Here is a 16,667-nt window from a genome sequence, read left to right on the forward strand (position 1 = left end):
TGGTTTGCCGGACAGCAGCGGCGGAGGAGCCATTATGGCTTAGTGTGGCATCAGCCATACCTTACTTTTAATAACTCTCATATCTTCTACTATAACAACAAAATAAGACGTGGTGTGGTAGATATTGTGTATCTAATCTAGCAATAGGTCTTGAGTTCGATTCACAATTCTTACATATTTCATTTTTTACTGCCGGACAGGGATGAGGGCAAAACAGGAAATGAAAAAAGGCAGAACGGCAGGCTACTCTTACCGCCTTAATAAGTAGTAGAGATAAAAAAATATAAATATATGTGTGTCATATTAGCTAAGTGGATGCGAATATAGATTTAGAGCTAACAATCCTGGTTCGAATCCTCATTTAAATGTGAGGAAAACAACGACGGTGGAACCTTAGAACCATAGAAAGTGGTGATTTAATATATTAGAGATAGAGATTAGAGATTTGTAGATGTTCACATATTATAAATAGTATGTTTCACGATTATTTTTGTGTAAAATTTGCGAGATGTTCTATGGTACACTACTGCTAAAATAGTTTTCATAGACAGTTGATTTATGTTAGATGGCTAGAAAAAGAAAGATGGGATTCTTTTCCCAAGAAAATCATTCGCAAGAACGATAAGATCTAATTTCGTGACCAGAGAATAAGAGAAGATTCCTCCCTATCGATCCTTTCCAATTCTCTCGTTGCCAAACCAGCGCTAAGGGTTGATTTAGTAATAAGAAGATCACAGGAGATAGGAGAGAATTGAGGGGAAAATGAACTAAATTCCTCTCAATCTCCTGTGATCCCTGGTTACCAAATCCACGCTAAGGCCTAGTTTCGATACTTTGGGATTAGAGTGTTTTGGAGTGATTAGAGATGGTGTAAATCCTCAATAGATCAAATACTCTATCAACACATCTCAACACATTCCAATCTCACTCATTAATAGAGTACTCAAACTAGGCCTAAAGGTGAACCATTTACCCCCTCTCTCATTTTCTCTCAACCAATTCACAGAGGCAGAAATCCGTAACTCATGGCGCATCACTTTCATCCCTTCTTGTTTCTAGTCCAAGACCTTTCTTTTCCCCAACCAATTCACACACACAGATCCAAAGTTCAGGACGCATTACTTTCAAGTCCCATACTTCTTATTTCTAGTCCAGAGCGCGCCAGGTCACAACAGAATCAAATCGCCTTTGCTTGGACGGCACCAAGCACCACAAACAGGTCGCTTCCACCCAATCTCAGAGACACACCACACCTCTCTTCGTCACGAATCAAAAAACACCACTACAGCATCAGCAGAACTCTCTCACACACACAAGAAAGAACACACCAGATTTTTCCTAAGGCATTGTTCGGTTATTTCTATCCAATATGAATAGTATGAAATTGAAAAAAAAACTATAAAATATTTTGACTTGTGTGAGATTTAAATCCACTCAATCTAACCCAATCCACATGGATTGAGAGCAAAACAAACAAGCCCTAAGGCATCTAGCTGCACTGCAACCATATATATGTGGAAGTAAACAAACAGGTAGCAGCACATAAACTAATGCCTGGATTAGACTAAGGCTAGATTAGATACAGAGCACAAAGGGACCCACCCACTATAATACCATGGTCCAGGGACCTTTGCTCGTGGGTTTTATACATTACAAACACCAGGGCATGACAAGGCTCCACCAGCCTAAATCATGTCCCCCATGTTCACCAGCCAATCTTAGAATATTGGTTCATCTGTCAAATGAAGGCAATCAAGCATGTTCGTGGCTATCTGTTTCAACTGATAAAAAAGCAAGAATAAAACACAGGATCCCCCATGTTTGAACTGATCAAGAATCTAAACCCAACAGCATGGTATAGGCATGCTCATGTGTGCCTTTCAAGAAAGGAGCCTACTTTTTACCCCTTGCCGGAAAAGACTGACAGCCACAATTGTACATGATGTGCACTGTCTGCAAGAATATGGCATATTCTGCTGCCTGCATCCCTAGCTAGCTTGCCTTGCCCGTATACTTGTGCATCAGCATCATCGACAGAACAACAAATGCCAACCTGTTGCTTGAAGGTTTAGAGAGACAGACTACCAAGCATATGGAGGCATCTGGCAGCGCCAGATTTGAAGTAAAGCAATGATGGATAAGTTATATTCACAGAAATTAGTATCTGACCGAGTCAATACAGTAGAGATAGATAGGGAGGAGGAAGAAGAAGAAGAGAAGACATCCTCTATCATATGACTATGATATATTAAAAAAGAATGGGAGGTGAAAGAAACGTCATCTCCGTAGGCGGCGCCATCTGTCGATCACTCGCGGAGATCATCTTCAGGGCGAGTGAAAAGGCTGTTTTCACTGTCCCACACTGCGTCATCATCCGCGAGAGGCGCATACACCAAAACCCACCTCTGATCATTCATCTATTGTGAGACACATGTCGCAGACTCCAATCTAGCAGGGTATAGAAGCTCTAGTTCCCGACCGGCACATGCATCCATAGATATACCTCAGTAGCGAGATGCTGACAACGACGCCCGCCCGCCCGCATGGTGAGAATCGGCTCAGAAGTCCAGCACGGTCGAGGTGAGGTTCATCAGCCGTGGCAAAGCATTAGGAGCGAACTTCCTCGCGAAGAGGTAGCAGACAGAGGTGGGCTTCGAGTTGTAAAAGCACTGCGTACCATTATTCCTGATGGCCTGGATGAAGTCTTCTGTGATGTCTGTGGCACCATAACTTGCTGGGTGCGGGCCTCCTCTTGACCAATCAACCCATGTGATAGTCCTGTTGGCGTTGAGTGGCCCATGGAACAGATGAAGATAAGTCGGTATGTAATGCTCGTCTGGATAACAGGATGGCCTGCAGTGCTTCCTGAAGATGGAGTAGTACTTGTAGTCCGCTACTATCTGGACAGCCAGCTCGCGGTTAAGCTCAAACCACTCTGACCCTTTCCTCCATTGATCTGCCATGATGTGGGGAGCCATGCGACGGTTGTACCGGCCAGCACACTGAGGGGTGTCGATGTTGTAGGACTCGACGAAACTGTGCGCCGAATTGATGAGGTACTCGTAGACCGTCGGGAAGTTGAACACGGGAATGCAGCTCTCTGAGAGCAGCACGAAGCGCTCATTCGAGAAATCCAGCAAGGCATTGGCCAGCAGGCGCTTCTCAGCGTCCACCAAGGTAATTGATCCCCAGGACACCTCCTGCATTTGAAAGAAATCAAATATTAGAACGTGGTGGAACAAAGGTATCCATCAATAAGGAGCATCAACTGCAAGCACACGATAAGGTGCGGGAGTTGTGATGTGAAACAAAGAAGGAATGCACTACATTACATTACAGTGAATTACAGTGAAACTGGAAAAGCACTACTTTAGCCCAAAAAGAATAGGGGAAAGTAATAATTCATGATTGCAGGTCAGCGCGAACTTGTTCTGGCTTTTTACTATTGTTTTTAGTAAAAAATGATTAATAAAAGTGGAACATTTGTCAAGCAAGAATCTCATCACCACCTATCTGAAATTCGTGAGCGCCACTAGTTGTTGAACAAATTAAGTAGTTTACCAACCTAGCATTGGGACAAGCAAACACGCATATTCTCTCCCACTCCCGTACTAGAGCAAATCCTCAGCCATTTTGCACACAGCGTATCTCAATCAAGTCAGGCACATGGCAGCCACCAACTAGCATGACAAGCGGCCACCAAGGCACCAGCTATCTGCCACTCAACCAGATTTTTTTCCCTTCTTTTGCACAAAGGCAGCAATAATGCGATGCAAATTCCCAAGCTGATGGATTGCAATGTGCGACTACTACTTGCTAGCGAAGATTCATGCCAGGGTGACAACAGGACAAGGGAATGGATGAATCAATACTATCATTTTAGTTTTTCTTTTTGGACGGTGATTAATTCATTGTACGAATGTAGAAGCAAAAGGAAGGAGGCAGAGGCGATAATACCTCGCTGGGGATCTGTCTGCCGTAGAAGGCGGAGCTCTTGGACACATTGAGCTTGTAGTCCGGCACGGTGTGGACGTAGACGGAGTAGAGCCCCTGGTGTCCGCGGAAGAACTTGTCCCAGAGCGGCGCGAAGGGGATGGGGCCGCGCGCCATGAAGAGGAAGGCGACCTTGGGCACCCGCTGGAACGGGAACTCCTCGGCCCTAGGCACGAGGGAGGCCCGCCAGAAGAGCTCGTCGTCGGTCATGGAGTGCGCGAGGCGGGGCGGGTGGACGAAGGCCCTGAAGGCGAGGCCCATGCCGCAGTCCCGGTCCCGCGGGTCGCAGCCGTAGGTGGTGGCCGGGAAGAAGAGCTCGGCGTGGGAGGCGTTGTAGTAGTAGCGCGCGACGCTGCCGCTGACGGAGAGGCCGAGCACGACGCCGCCCATGAAGATGACGGTGGCGGTGACGAGCTTGAGGAGGCCCGTGGACCACCAGTAGTCCTTGCGCGGGGTGGGCGGGAAGTAGTCCGACTCCTCGTCCCCGGCCGCGGGTAACCCCCCGACGACGCCCGTGCCGCCCCGGGACTTGAGCATCTGCTTGGCGTTGGAGTCGCCGCCCCACATCTCGGCCGGGAGCGCGGGGGTAGATCGGGCGGGATCGGGAGCCCGCCGCGGCCGATCTCCGGCACGCGTGGAGAGATCGGGAGCGGAGGAGGCGCGCGTGCTCGCGGCGTCGGACGGGCGCTTCCTGTAGGGAGGGGCAGCTGGGCCTCGACGGCGCCGACGAGCCTCGCCGCGCGGTGCGGAGGGGAGGACGCTTAACGGCTAAGGAGGGAGGGAGGGAGAGGGAAGGGAAGGGAAAGGGAGGGAGGGGGAGCGGAGCGCGTGGAGGAGGAGGTCGCTGTCGATTGGTGGATACGCAGCTGGATGTGGAGAGGGAAGGACGTGGAGAGAGAGAGTGAGCGTCGACTCGACGCGACTGGGCTCGAGGGAGGAGGGGGAGCGAGCGCGTGTATTTATCGGAGGCAGAGGCGAGGGCGACCCCGCCGTTTGGCCGCGACCGCGAGCGAGATTTCTCTTTCTCGGTGAGGTCGCCGCGGGCGGCGAGGAGGAAGGGGAAGGGAGGAGCCCCGAGAAGGGAAAAAAAAAAAGAGGCCCCGGGGCAGGGGCGAAACGGTCAGAAACGCGGGCGGGGCCCGCGCGCAGGCGCTGGCCCGGGGTGGGGTGGGGTGGCGGACCGTGGGGCCCGCGAGTACACTCCGCGAGGAAAGGGGGGAAAAGGCTCTGGGATTGGACCTGGCCCGAGGACGAGCGCGTGGGAAGGAAGCGGGCTGCGTCCGTTTGGGCCGGCGGCGTGCTGCGTGCGGCGAGCGCGAGTGACTGTGGGCCAGCAACGTGTCCCCGTATGTACGGTGGGCCCACGCGGCGTGGAGAATTCGCGGCTCGTCACGCGCTTCGCTTTGCTTCCCAGGCATTGGCGTACTGGGTGGGGCAGGGCTTGGTGCCTGGTGCAAGTGGTGTGGAACGGTCCGGGGTGTGGGGCCCGCTCGCCGGTGGCGCGTGGCGCAGGTGCCTTAGCCGTTTTCAGCTATGTGCCGTATAGTAGAAGGTGCTTGTATTCGTCGCTGGATGTCCATCTGTTACCGCCGCTGACCCGTTGGATTTGATCAGCGCCAAACCGTCAACGCTAGCGTGCTATCCACCCAGTATTCTGGTAACTAAAATGTGCTCGAGGAGTCGAGGAAGAAAGTTAAATGTATTTCAGGTTGGATTTTTTGAATATTTTGTTTCAATATCTTATTGATGGTGAACGGGTAATTAGTAAGGTCGTTTAGGTAACACTTTTTAAGTCCTCAATTTGACTCTCCGCACGAATGATTTAAAGAAGGGCTACTAAGTCTACCATTTGTGGTGCTGGTGGTCTAGCAACAGACCATGTAGTGGGCAACCTAACTAATTAGCCATGACGTACGCTGGTGTTTGTCGGTCGTGGTTGTGCCATGGAGGAGATGGAAGGCAACCCTCAGACAGACAACGATGAGATGATGACTAGAGGGTAGCACAGGCCAACTAGGATTATGACACGGACTACGATAAGGACGATGTCGTGGTGCTTGTATCGGATAGAGACATTTAATCTTTTATTATATTTATGCGTGATGAGCGAAGTGAGATATTTGGACACTAGTCTGAAAACCTTTTCCTACTACTTTTAATCTGTGGTCGGGCGCTTCGGCAGCCCCTCTACTTCCTCCCCTACATGTTAATTTAGATGATTGTACTACCAACGAGCTTGTAATAATGTAGAAATTTAAAAAGGTTGGTGTGCCTATATTTCTTGTATTTTGGTTTTTCTTCGTAAAACTTTCTAGGAAAAACCAATTTTATTTTCGATCCCGACGTCGGCATCATGACTAATGACATCGAGGTATAATATCACACGACAACATGGATGATGATATGATAGGATCTCATTTTCATGGGCATCGAGGTCCCAACACTCCGACCGAGTCTTAAACCATACAATGTCTTTTTAAGCTTATTTCAAACCATAATGCTAGCTTATCGGTTAACTCTTAAGATATACCACATTTGTAAGTTGTTGACACCAATTAGACAACGTGGTACTTGATACCACTATATATGACACATCATCACGCATGCCATGTATGAACTCTATAGCCACGCGTCCGTATATTAGTGTATATTGAAGTATTATCAAGTACAAAAAGGGTCTATCAACTACATCATACCCAATAGCTCAAACCCAAATAACAATGGATGTGATACATATATGTACCCTTTGCGGCAGGTATGGCAAGAAGGACGTCCCAACAATGTCCCATGATATGATGAAAATGAAATTAGTTAGGTCTTAACTTGTGAGATCTAAGGTTAGACTGTTGTAACCTTACTCCTTCCTTGCCATTGTAGAAGGGGGGAAGTGAAGTAACTCTCTAGAGAATGGAAGAGCCAAGTAATGTTTCAGAATGTTCACATGAGGGCTGTATTGTAACTATATATAGGGTTCGACTTCGATCCAAGGGTTTAGAAGACTGGATTATAGCTTGTTTAGACCCAAATAGTTATTGCACTATCCAACGACAACTAAAAAGAAATGAAGAGAGTATAACTTGAAGCTCGGATGAGAGGCATAATCTCTGGCTCATAAAGAATACACTCTACATAGATGGCATAAGGCAAACATATCGGTGGGTGGCAAGAAAACATAGGATATTACACACACTACGATCTGGCTCTCAGCCATTTCCATGTAAGCAGACCTTTGTGAATGCAACAAGGCCGGCTTGGGCACAAGGAGGAAGAGGAACGAAGAGAGTGGGGGCAGCATCGGAGTTTGTACAGGCGGTGCCCCGCGCGTGAGTGCTTTTGTGCGGCTCCACTTGACCGCTGCTGGACCGGCCTCGGGGCAAGCAGGTGCAGCCGATCCTCATGCTCATGGTATTGGTGAGCGCGCGGGGGAGGCGTGGCCGTGGACGGCGAGCGTCGACCGCCGGCGGACGCGAGGCTAGAGGGGGGGCGTGGCCGCGTGGCTGTGGACGGCGAGGCGAGCACGTGCCGCCGAGGCGGTGGATGCGTTTTGCCTAGGTGCGTGGGCGTCGTCATGTGACGGCGCCACCGCGTCCGCGACGGTGGAGTGGGGCCGGGCGCCGCCGCTTTTGCGGCGGCATTGTTTTGCGCCGCCTTCATCACGCGCGCGTCCAGCAATGCATCCGGTCGACGTGGAATGCAATGCATGCATCGTTGGCGGGCACATGCATGCATGGAAATATATATAGGATTCTTGCATTATCCATGCATTGGCTTGGCTGTCTCCCCTGCCTGCGAATCGTATCAGATGCCATGCCATGCATCATGCTCTGATGATGATGACTATAAACGTTGTCGGATGATTGAATGAATCAAGCAATCAGCTGCTGCTCCTGCTCTGCTCCCAAACGCAGTCGCAGTCGAAGTCGGCAGTCGCATGCCTGCCGCGTCGACGTAGTGTAGTCAGTCGTCGGTCAGGGCCACGAAGGACCATTCGCACGCAGCTGCAAACAGGAGACTACTCTGACCCTGCCCTCACCCAGACCGAGTCGTCGTCCACTCGTCCTCGTCTTCTTCTTCTTCTTCTTCTCGTTGCTTGCATTGGTGCGCGTGGCAGGCCGCCACAGTCACCCGTCGTCGTCTTCGTCTTCCCGGTACACGGAACGACCTTGACCCATCAGACAAAGCACCGTTCGCGTCTCATCTTGCAGAAGCAGGATACGCCAACAGCTAGTTGTTTCCTGTTGCATGCGATGCGATACGATGCGGCAGCACTCCAGGATCCAAGCTAGCTAGCTGCCCAACTCTGGCTTAATTGCTAGCTAGCTACCGGCCGTCAACTTCAGCCAGCAGACAGACGGCTGGGGTCGTCTGGTTGGTGTGGGCGTGGCGGGCCGGCGCAACTCCATCGAAGGCCGACTCGGCCTTATACTTGTTGGCCCAGCAAACAAACTATACTACTATTGCTTTGACGCACAGGTCAACGTTCCTAGTCGACGGAACGGAACAGTCGTCGGCGACGGCGAACAAGGCTCCACCCCGACCGGCGACCGCGTCATTGCTTGGGTTTGGTTTGGTTGGGTGGCTGCCACCCTGTCCCTCTCTCTCTTTCTCGCTTGTTTGCCTGGACCAATCCAGTGCAACGAAGCAGGCCAGGCCCACCAAACCCGTGCCGTGCCTGCCGAGCCCAACCACTCCACCACCCTCTGGCTCTCCTCGTCCTCGGCGACGAGTTCTCCCCCTTCTCTCTCCTCTTCTCGCCCTCGCCTTCGCGTAGTCGAGTCTCATCGTCAGCTCCTCGCCTGTCGCCTCCGCTGCGCGTCGCCGGACGAGAGGAGAGACAGACAGACAGACAGAGAGGGGAAAGGGATCCCTCCGACCAGGCCCACCGCCGTCCATCCGCCCCCGGATCTCCTCCGTCCCCACCGCCGTCGCCGACACACGACTCCAGGTCAGGTCAGGTGAGTCTCCACCCTCCCCTCCTCTCCCCGCTCCTCAAACCCCGCTCCCCCTCAATCCCGCCCGCCCGCTCGCTCGCTCGCTAGGGTTACTTCGCCGTCACCCGCGCGGATCATCGCTTCCCTCCGTCCCTCTCCCCCCATGCTTTTGCTTCCTCCCGCTCGCTCCTTCCGTCCACCCTACCGGTCCCCTAGAGGTCCGCGCCCCGGCCCAGAATCTCCCCCCAGCAAACCCCATTCCCGCGCCCTCCCTTCGCCTCAGCACGGGGCCGGAGCCCCGCCCAGCGCCGTTCCAGCCGCGGCCCAGCATTTGGCGCGCTCCCCCCGCGTCCAAATAGGTTGCTTTGCTTCCCGCCTGCCTCCATCACTGAGATGCCATGTTCTTAGCGAGGAAGGTAGGGACGTACGAGTACTTAGCTGCTCAAAACCTTCCTTCCCTACGCCTCGTATTCAAATCCTAGGTTAACTATGATGTTAGCATTTAAAACTATTAGCTTATTATCACGACCAATTCAGCTACTGCTTTGGCCCTTGCCGCCACTGCAGCAACACCGCTGCTGACCGTTGCTTCCTGCAATTGCAATACTGCATACGCCACATGTCCCCCCACCCCACTCCTTTCGGAGCCGTTATTACTCGCGCTAGCTGCCGTACTCATGACATCTGCTGCTCAATTCAATCGTTGTCGGTTACCTATGCCCCGGCTTCGTCCCGGCCTAGATTCTGTTGCATTCGCGCGTAACGGTACACAGTGTTGTCTCCAGCATACCGTGGAACCGTAATGGCCATTTCGACCTTTACGGCACGCTGATGAATCAGGAAAAGGAAAGCTAACTGGGATCACTAAAACATAAAGTTAGGACAAACATTCTCTGTTTATTCTTCATTCACACCCTTACCTTTCTATGTTCAGAGTCAGCACACACAGAGCCTACAATTTTTTTGTTGTCATTTTTATGCACATCACACACGCTATCAGTCAACATCTAGATTGGCGGATATGCATATTCTACATTATTGTGGATCAAAAAGGGATGTCACGATGCAGGTGGAAATGGATTATAGCTTAGCAAACCAGATATATTGGGTCTACTACCGATAAGTATGCACCCATAATAGTATGTGCCTAGTGAGAACATATTGTATATTTTTAATGAGGCTACAGACAACATATATGAATGTTCTTTCATTTTCAGTAATTTTGAGTTCACGTAGCCTCGCCCTCACATGTATGTGTTCTTCAACAGTGTTGATGGATAATCTCTCTCCAAGCACTCTGCTCAACAGTATCACCTGTCTTGGCGCCTTAACATCTGATGTCTCTACTGTGAGACCCAAGCCTGTTCAGAAGTATTGCAAAAATGTATATGATATCTCAAGCATCGTGAATCCCCTTCTTGAAGATCTTTGCAAGTCTCCCGAAGAGCAACTTAATGAGGTCCTAAGAGATCTTGACACCGCTGTCAATGAAGCTTCAGGTCTTATTGGAAACTGGCACCAGACAACCGGCAAAATATGTTTTGTAAGTGCATACAAAATACGAGTCAATATAGCCACTTTTCACTTGTTCACGCCACTTCCCATATATTATGTTTTAAACTTATGCCGCTCAAGGAAAGCCAGTCTGTCGTTTTTAACAGCGCTGTATCATTTCCAATTCTTACTAGGAAGCTGATTCTCTTTTGATTCATTTATGTGAAAACTCTGAATCATAAAGGCACCTGCAAGATACAAATATTTTGCTTTATATGTTAGTATCACTATTTAACCTTACTCTCCCTCTTTTTTCCTTGTTGTTTAGCATTTAGTCATTTACACTAACAAGATAAGGCATCAGGCTGATGCTATGTCACTATCATCTTAATAAGTTGTACTCTGGGCCCTTGAAACATTGTAACTATTTAGCTCCTGTTGCTAGCATAGATATTTATAGTAATTGAAGCATTTTGAAGAGTCATATATTCAACCTTTAGGCTAACATTAATTATGGCTGGTCACATCTTCTGTTAATTAAAACTATCAATCTTCTGTACAATAGCCTTTGAAGTGTGCCTGGGATTGACCTTGGTTATTGGTAAACAGCCAAGATGTTCTAACTAGACTTGCTTAAATAAGATAAATGTGCATTTGACATTTTTATCAGTTAATAATATGGTTTACCTAGCTAGCATACTTGTTCAACTTAAGCACCATGTAAATACATAGCACGTAGTATGGGGCTGTTTGGAAGAGCTGGCTTCAACTTCTCCAAAGAGAATCACTCCCAACCAGCCAAACACTCTTTTTTTTTCTCGAAAACGCGCAGGAGATCTGCGCCTCATTACAACAACAACAACAACAAAGCCTTTTTTGTCCCAAGCACGTTGGGGTAGGCTAGAGATGAAACCCCGTATGAAAACCTCAGAGCTCAACCCCCAAAGAACAGAAAAGGGAAACAAAGGCAAAGGAGAACCGAAAACAACGAAACGGGGAAACACATAAAAGAGATAAAACCCACAAGGACCAGCAAGATCTAAAATGGACACAAGAAAAGGTCAAACGATTAAGGAGATCTGCGCCTCATTATATTAAGAAAAAAAAACAGGGTCTAAAGGAAGGCCCAATACAAAAGACCACTTACGGGGGCCAGAAACACGCATATAGGAAGGAATCCATCTCGGAAAACAAAAAAAACCCCCCACACACTGCCAGGGAAGTCCCTAGGGCTCAGCTAAGGGGGCTGCCAGGTAAGAAATGCCTTTTGCCTCCGCTATTTCCCATCGATGCATCTCCTCTTTTGCCCAACTAAGGATTAGCGCTATATTTGAATTCCAACCATCAAAGACAACTGATCCTTGTTGTATTCATCTGGCGAGCAGGAGAGAATCACTACTCCATTTACACTAGGAGCTAAAAAACTTTGTCCTGCTCCTTGTTATATTCTGGTGGGAACCAGCAGAGAATCGATTCTCATCAGCTCACCACCCTGCTCCCTCCTAGGAATCCAATGAAATCACTCATTCACTCCATCAGATATTCAAGGAGCAGAGCTGAAGAACTAGGGAATTGAGCTCTCCCAAACAGGGCTTATATAAAAAAACTCGGCCGGGGAGGGAAAGTCCGCCCTCCCGGTATTATATTAAGAGACCGAAACATGGTCTTGGTCGAGAAAATCCCCGAACCCTGGGCCCCCATCACTAGAGGGCCGTAACCGTCTACTCTACAACGGCCTAGCCGGGAGGGTGGCGCGCAGGACGTAACCCGAGAGCGGGCGGGGCACAACGAGCGGATTTTTTTAATCAAGCCTGAAATTTGCCCTCGAGGGGAATCGAACCCGGGACCTAGAGGTGCTACTCGGAAGCCTTAACCATTACGCTAGAGGCCCTTTCGCAAACAGGGCCTATATACAGAAATAAAATGGTGAAGCCATCATAAGGTTATAAACATAAAGTGTTCATGCATGGTTTTCAAGTCGCCTGGTCGCCATGTCATTGATGGTGACCGATTAGGTGAGTAATCGACCAGGCCGATTAATCGGTGACAGGTCATCCACCTAGGCGTCCTAAACGTCATGTACTAATCAGGACATATATAAATATATATAGTTAGGTACTACATGCTTTATCCAGGACAGGGATCACGTTACCTTCAGATGATCACAGAGGAGTCGCCCGCTGGAGTTGGTCAGGGAGGAGTGAAGGAGTCGCCGAAGTTGGTCAAGGACTAGAGGAGCAGGCAGTGCTTGTCTTCTTGATCAGGGATTAGCCACCGAAGTTGGTCAAGGAGGAGGAGCAACTGCCGGATGTTTTCTTAGGGAGGAGGACTGAGGAGTCGCCAGGAGCCCAGGAACGATGGATCAGCAGCCGGTCGTCTATGAAGGAGAAGAGATAGAGAGGGAGAGATCAAAACAGGAAAGCAGATTTGGAAAGCCAGCCAATCAGCTAAATGGTTCCTTTATTAGCCCCAATAAATAAGGCGCCAGAAAGGAAAACGAGGCGCCAAGTTTGCACCCGGTGCTGGCTTTCCTTGTTCACAATTTCTGGTCGCAGTAAATACCTAATCGACCGATTAGTCGTGATTAGACGATGATTACTCGGACGACCAGACTACCTAATCGGGTCGGAGCCCCTAATCGACTTCATCTGACTGACTAGGACGATTAACCGCGATTAATCGGACGATTTGAAACCATGTGTTCATGTACAAGGGAACTTGTATGAATTGGTATTGGTTCAGTTTTACTCACAGTGCACAGTATACATGTCCTTTTAACTGGATATTCCTTGATGTTTACACCATTACACATGGAGCCCTTTTTTCTCTGTTGGTGTAGGTGTAATATGATTTTGGAATGTTTCATGTTCATGGATTTGCCCCCAACTTTGGCATATTATTTCTTTGTATATTGCAAACTTTAGCTATTTATCTAACACTGTTTAGCGAGTGCCATAAATATTGAAAGCTATTCCTGCATTTCTGATTTGGTAATGATATTATTACTTTAAACAGGGTTGGCAAATTGAGTCAGTAATATCAGATATTCAGGGATGTTCCCTTCAGTTGTGCCAGCTGGTTCATTCGCTATTGCCTTCTCTGACTGCTCGTGCATGCACATGTATTGAGGTAATTAAAAGTGATTCTTTTCTATTATTACTAGAAGGATATCCCGGTGGTGGGCTTCTTTATAAATAAAGCTGTTGCATTTATGAAAGAATACAATAAAAAAGTAAGAGTCTTAGATCGGATTATAAGATGATGGAACATCAAAATAAATAACATCGTATGGATGCCTTGCATTTTTTTATAGATTGAAATAGTAATTGCAGTTAGTTGGGGGATGGCGTGGATAGCTTGCATGTAGAGATTGAGATTTAGTGGGTGATGTCATCTAGTGAGGATGATGTGGACAGCTTGCATGTTATGATTGAAAGCTAGTGGAGGATGGTCTGGATAGCTTGCAGTTGTTATTTAAGGCTGGTGGTGTTAAGATATAGATATAGATTTTTGTTTGTGACCCTAATTTTTCTTCCGCACTCAATCCAACTCATCTGTGACTTTCTATTCTTCTGTAGAAACTCCAGGACATAAATTATGAGCACCTGTTTGATCTGGTTAAGGAGGTTGCCATGGAGCTTGCAGAGACAGGTGCAGTGAGTTCTGAGAATCTGTTGAAACTATCAAGTTTGTTGAGCTTGTCAACAAACATGGAATTGTACATGGAAGCTGTTTCCCTTGAGAATCTCAGAACAAGGGCACTACGAAGTGAGAATCGTGAAGAACTGGAGCTAGCCGAGCAGATGATTCCACTGGTCAACTATATGCATGATCATCTTCTCAGGGAAAAACAACAGCTTAGCATCAATGGTGTCCCTATTCCTCCTGATTTTTGCTGTCCCCTTTCCTTGGAGCTGATGTCTGATCCTGTTATTGTAGCGTCTGGACAGACCTATGAGCGGGTTTATATCAAGTTATGGCTTGATGAGGGTTTTACTATCTGCCCAAAAACACGGCAAAGACTTGGCCACTCCAATTTAATACCTAATTATACTGTGAAGGCTCTGATAGCTAACTGGTGTGAATCACATGACATTAGGCTCCCTGATCCTATAAAATCACTGAAGTTGAACTTTCCTTCTGCTGCCTCCTCCCTTCAGGATTTGAGTGCTGCAGGTGGCAGCCCTCTACATCCTACTCTTGTGTCAAGGTCTAATATTCCTGGGTCCCCAGAAGCTGATGTGCACTTGAGAAACTTAAATGGCGCATCTTCTCCTCGTAGTTTGGCCAATCAGAATTCTCATGTGCATGCAAACCGTCCTGGTCATGAGGTATCGACGAGTCAAACTTCAGAAAATGCAAATGGTTCTGCACCAGATGTTTCGAGGTTATCTCTCGCAGGTTCTGAAACAAGAGAGTCTAGTATGGAAGCAAAGCGTGCTGGTTCGATTGGACAAATGTCAGAACATTCTACTGATGAAGCATTTCAATCTTCTAATTTAGATAGGAATCTGCAGGACAACTTGGCTAGCTCTTCATTGAATGGTAGTCTCCCAAATAGTGGTCAACTTGATGGGGAATGTGACAATGGGGTGACAAGGGTTCCAAGCGATAGGACAAATTACAGTAGTGATGCATCTGGAGAGGTTACAGATGGCGGTGCTGCGCCCGTAGCCTCTTCTGTTCCTCAAAGGGAACACTTAATTCCTGCAAGATTGGGTACTAGACAATTTATAAGGCGGCAACCATCAGATAGGGGTTTCCCCAGAATTATATCTTCATCAACGATGGATACACGGAGTGATCTCTCTGCCATTGAGAATCAGGTTCGGAAGCTGATTGATGATTTGAAAAGTGATTCCATAGATGTTCAGAGATCAGCAGCATCAGATCTTCGTTCTCTAGCTAAGCACAACATGGAGAATAGGATTGTCATTGCAAACTGTGGGGCTGTAAACGTGCTGGTTGGTCTTCTTCATTCACCAGATGCCAAAACCCAAGAACATGCTGTGACAGCTCTTTTGAATTTGTCGATCAATGACAACAATAAAATTGCTATTGCAAATGCTGATGCTGTCGACCCTCTCATTCATGTCCTTGAGACTGGGAACCCTGAAGCTAAAGAGAATTCAGCAGCTACTCTATTCAGTCTCTCGGTTGTTGAAGAAAATAAAGTGAGGATTGGACGATCTGGTGCCATCAAGCCTCTAGTAGACTTGCTAGGAAATGGCACCCCTCGAGGAAAGAAAGACGCAGCTACAGCATTGTTTAACCTGTCGATTCTTCATGAGAATAAAGCTCGCATCGTGCAAGCTGATGCTGTACAGCATCTGGTTGAGCTTATGGATCCTGCTGCTGGAATGGTCGACAAAGCTGTGGCTGTGTTGGCAAACCTTGCTACGATACCAGAAGGAAGGAATGCGATTGGGCAGGCACGTGGCATTCCAGCCCTTGTTGAAGTTGTTGAGTTGGGCTCTGCAAGAGGGAAGGAGAATGCTGCGGCCGCGTTGCTTCAGCTCTGTACAAACAGCAACAGATTTTGCAGTATAGTTCTTCAAGAGGGCGCAGTGCCCCCTCTAGTCGCCCTTTCACAGTCGGGAACACCGCGTGCGAGAGAGAAGGTTCGCAGCTTCCCACAAACTATATTTCTTACGTTTAGAAAATGCAGCAGACACTTTGGTAATGCTGATTTGATGAACTCTGATTCACTATTTGTTGTGCAGGCACAAGCGCTTCTGAGCTACTTCCGGAGCCAAAGACATGGGAATTCAGCAAGGAGATGATTTTCCCCCTTGTGTTGTAGTGTACATTAAAGCGTCACCTTTTATGCCCATCATCGTGATTGGGTCCTGTTGACTGTTACTGATTGGCGCTGGTAAATGCGTTGGCTGGAATTATGCAGTGCCCTGTGCTCTGTTTATAGATTGAGATTGTTATTGCTCATCTCATGTAAGTGTTGTGGGCGGTGAGTGTTGTCTGTTGAGATGGTATGTTTTTTTTTCTTCTCTTTTTCGTTTTTGAGGATTTTTTGTACAGCTTATCCGTTGGTAGCAACTTGCATATTCACTGATTTTGTCCTGTATGTATATTCTATTAGCTGTGGCCTGTGGAATTATGATGGTTCGATGGTTGTACAAGTTATTTATTTGATCTGTAGTACCAGCTACCAAATAAGGCCACATTTGGACGCAAAGTATTTTTGAAGTATTGGATAAACGCTACGTGTTCTTGTAAAATACTTCGTGGTTT

The 16,667-nt window shown here is 48.0% G+C and overlaps 2 protein-coding genes across 3 annotated transcripts; one reads left to right on the top strand and one right to left on the bottom strand.

Annotated features, from left to right (window-relative positions):
* Window positions 1-2,124: 2,124 nt before the first annotated feature.
* On the bottom strand, window positions 2,125-5,054 carry LOC100275738 (uncharacterized). The gene is made up of 2 exons (NM_001149750.2): window positions 3,958-5,054; window positions 2,125-3,200 (listed from the first exon to the last, which is right to left on the bottom strand). The coding sequence occupies exons 1-2, from the start codon at window positions 4,558-4,560 to the stop codon at window positions 2,559-2,561; spliced, it is 1,245 nt and encodes a 414-aa protein (NP_001143222.1). The 5' UTR covers window positions 4,561-5,054; the 3' UTR covers window positions 2,125-2,558.
* Window positions 5,055-8,540: 3,486 nt separating this feature from the next.
* Window positions 8,541-16,597, top strand: LOC100501378 (U-box domain-containing protein 4). Of its 2 annotated transcripts, none has more exons than XM_008650141.4 (5): window positions 8,541-8,948; window positions 10,193-10,467; window positions 13,434-13,547; window positions 13,997-16,039; window positions 16,142-16,597. In XM_008650141.4, exons 2-5 carry the CDS (start codon window positions 10,198-10,200, stop codon window positions 16,199-16,201), a joined length of 2,487 nt encoding a protein of 828 aa, XP_008648363.1. In that variant the 5' UTR covers window positions 8,541-8,948; window positions 10,193-10,197; the 3' UTR covers window positions 16,202-16,597. The 2 variants fall into 2 exon arrangements, with proteins under 2 accessions (XP_008648363.1, XP_008648364.1); XM_008650142.4 differs by having other exon boundaries at window positions 8,557-8,943.
* Window positions 16,598-16,667: the final 70 nt, after the last annotated feature.

Source organism: Zea mays, chromosome 6 (assembly GCF_902167145.1).
Source record: "Zea mays cultivar B73 chromosome 6, Zm-B73-REFERENCE-NAM-5.0, whole genome shotgun sequence".
Classification (NCBI taxonomy): Eukaryota; Viridiplantae; Streptophyta; class Magnoliopsida; order Poales; family Poaceae; genus Zea; species Zea mays.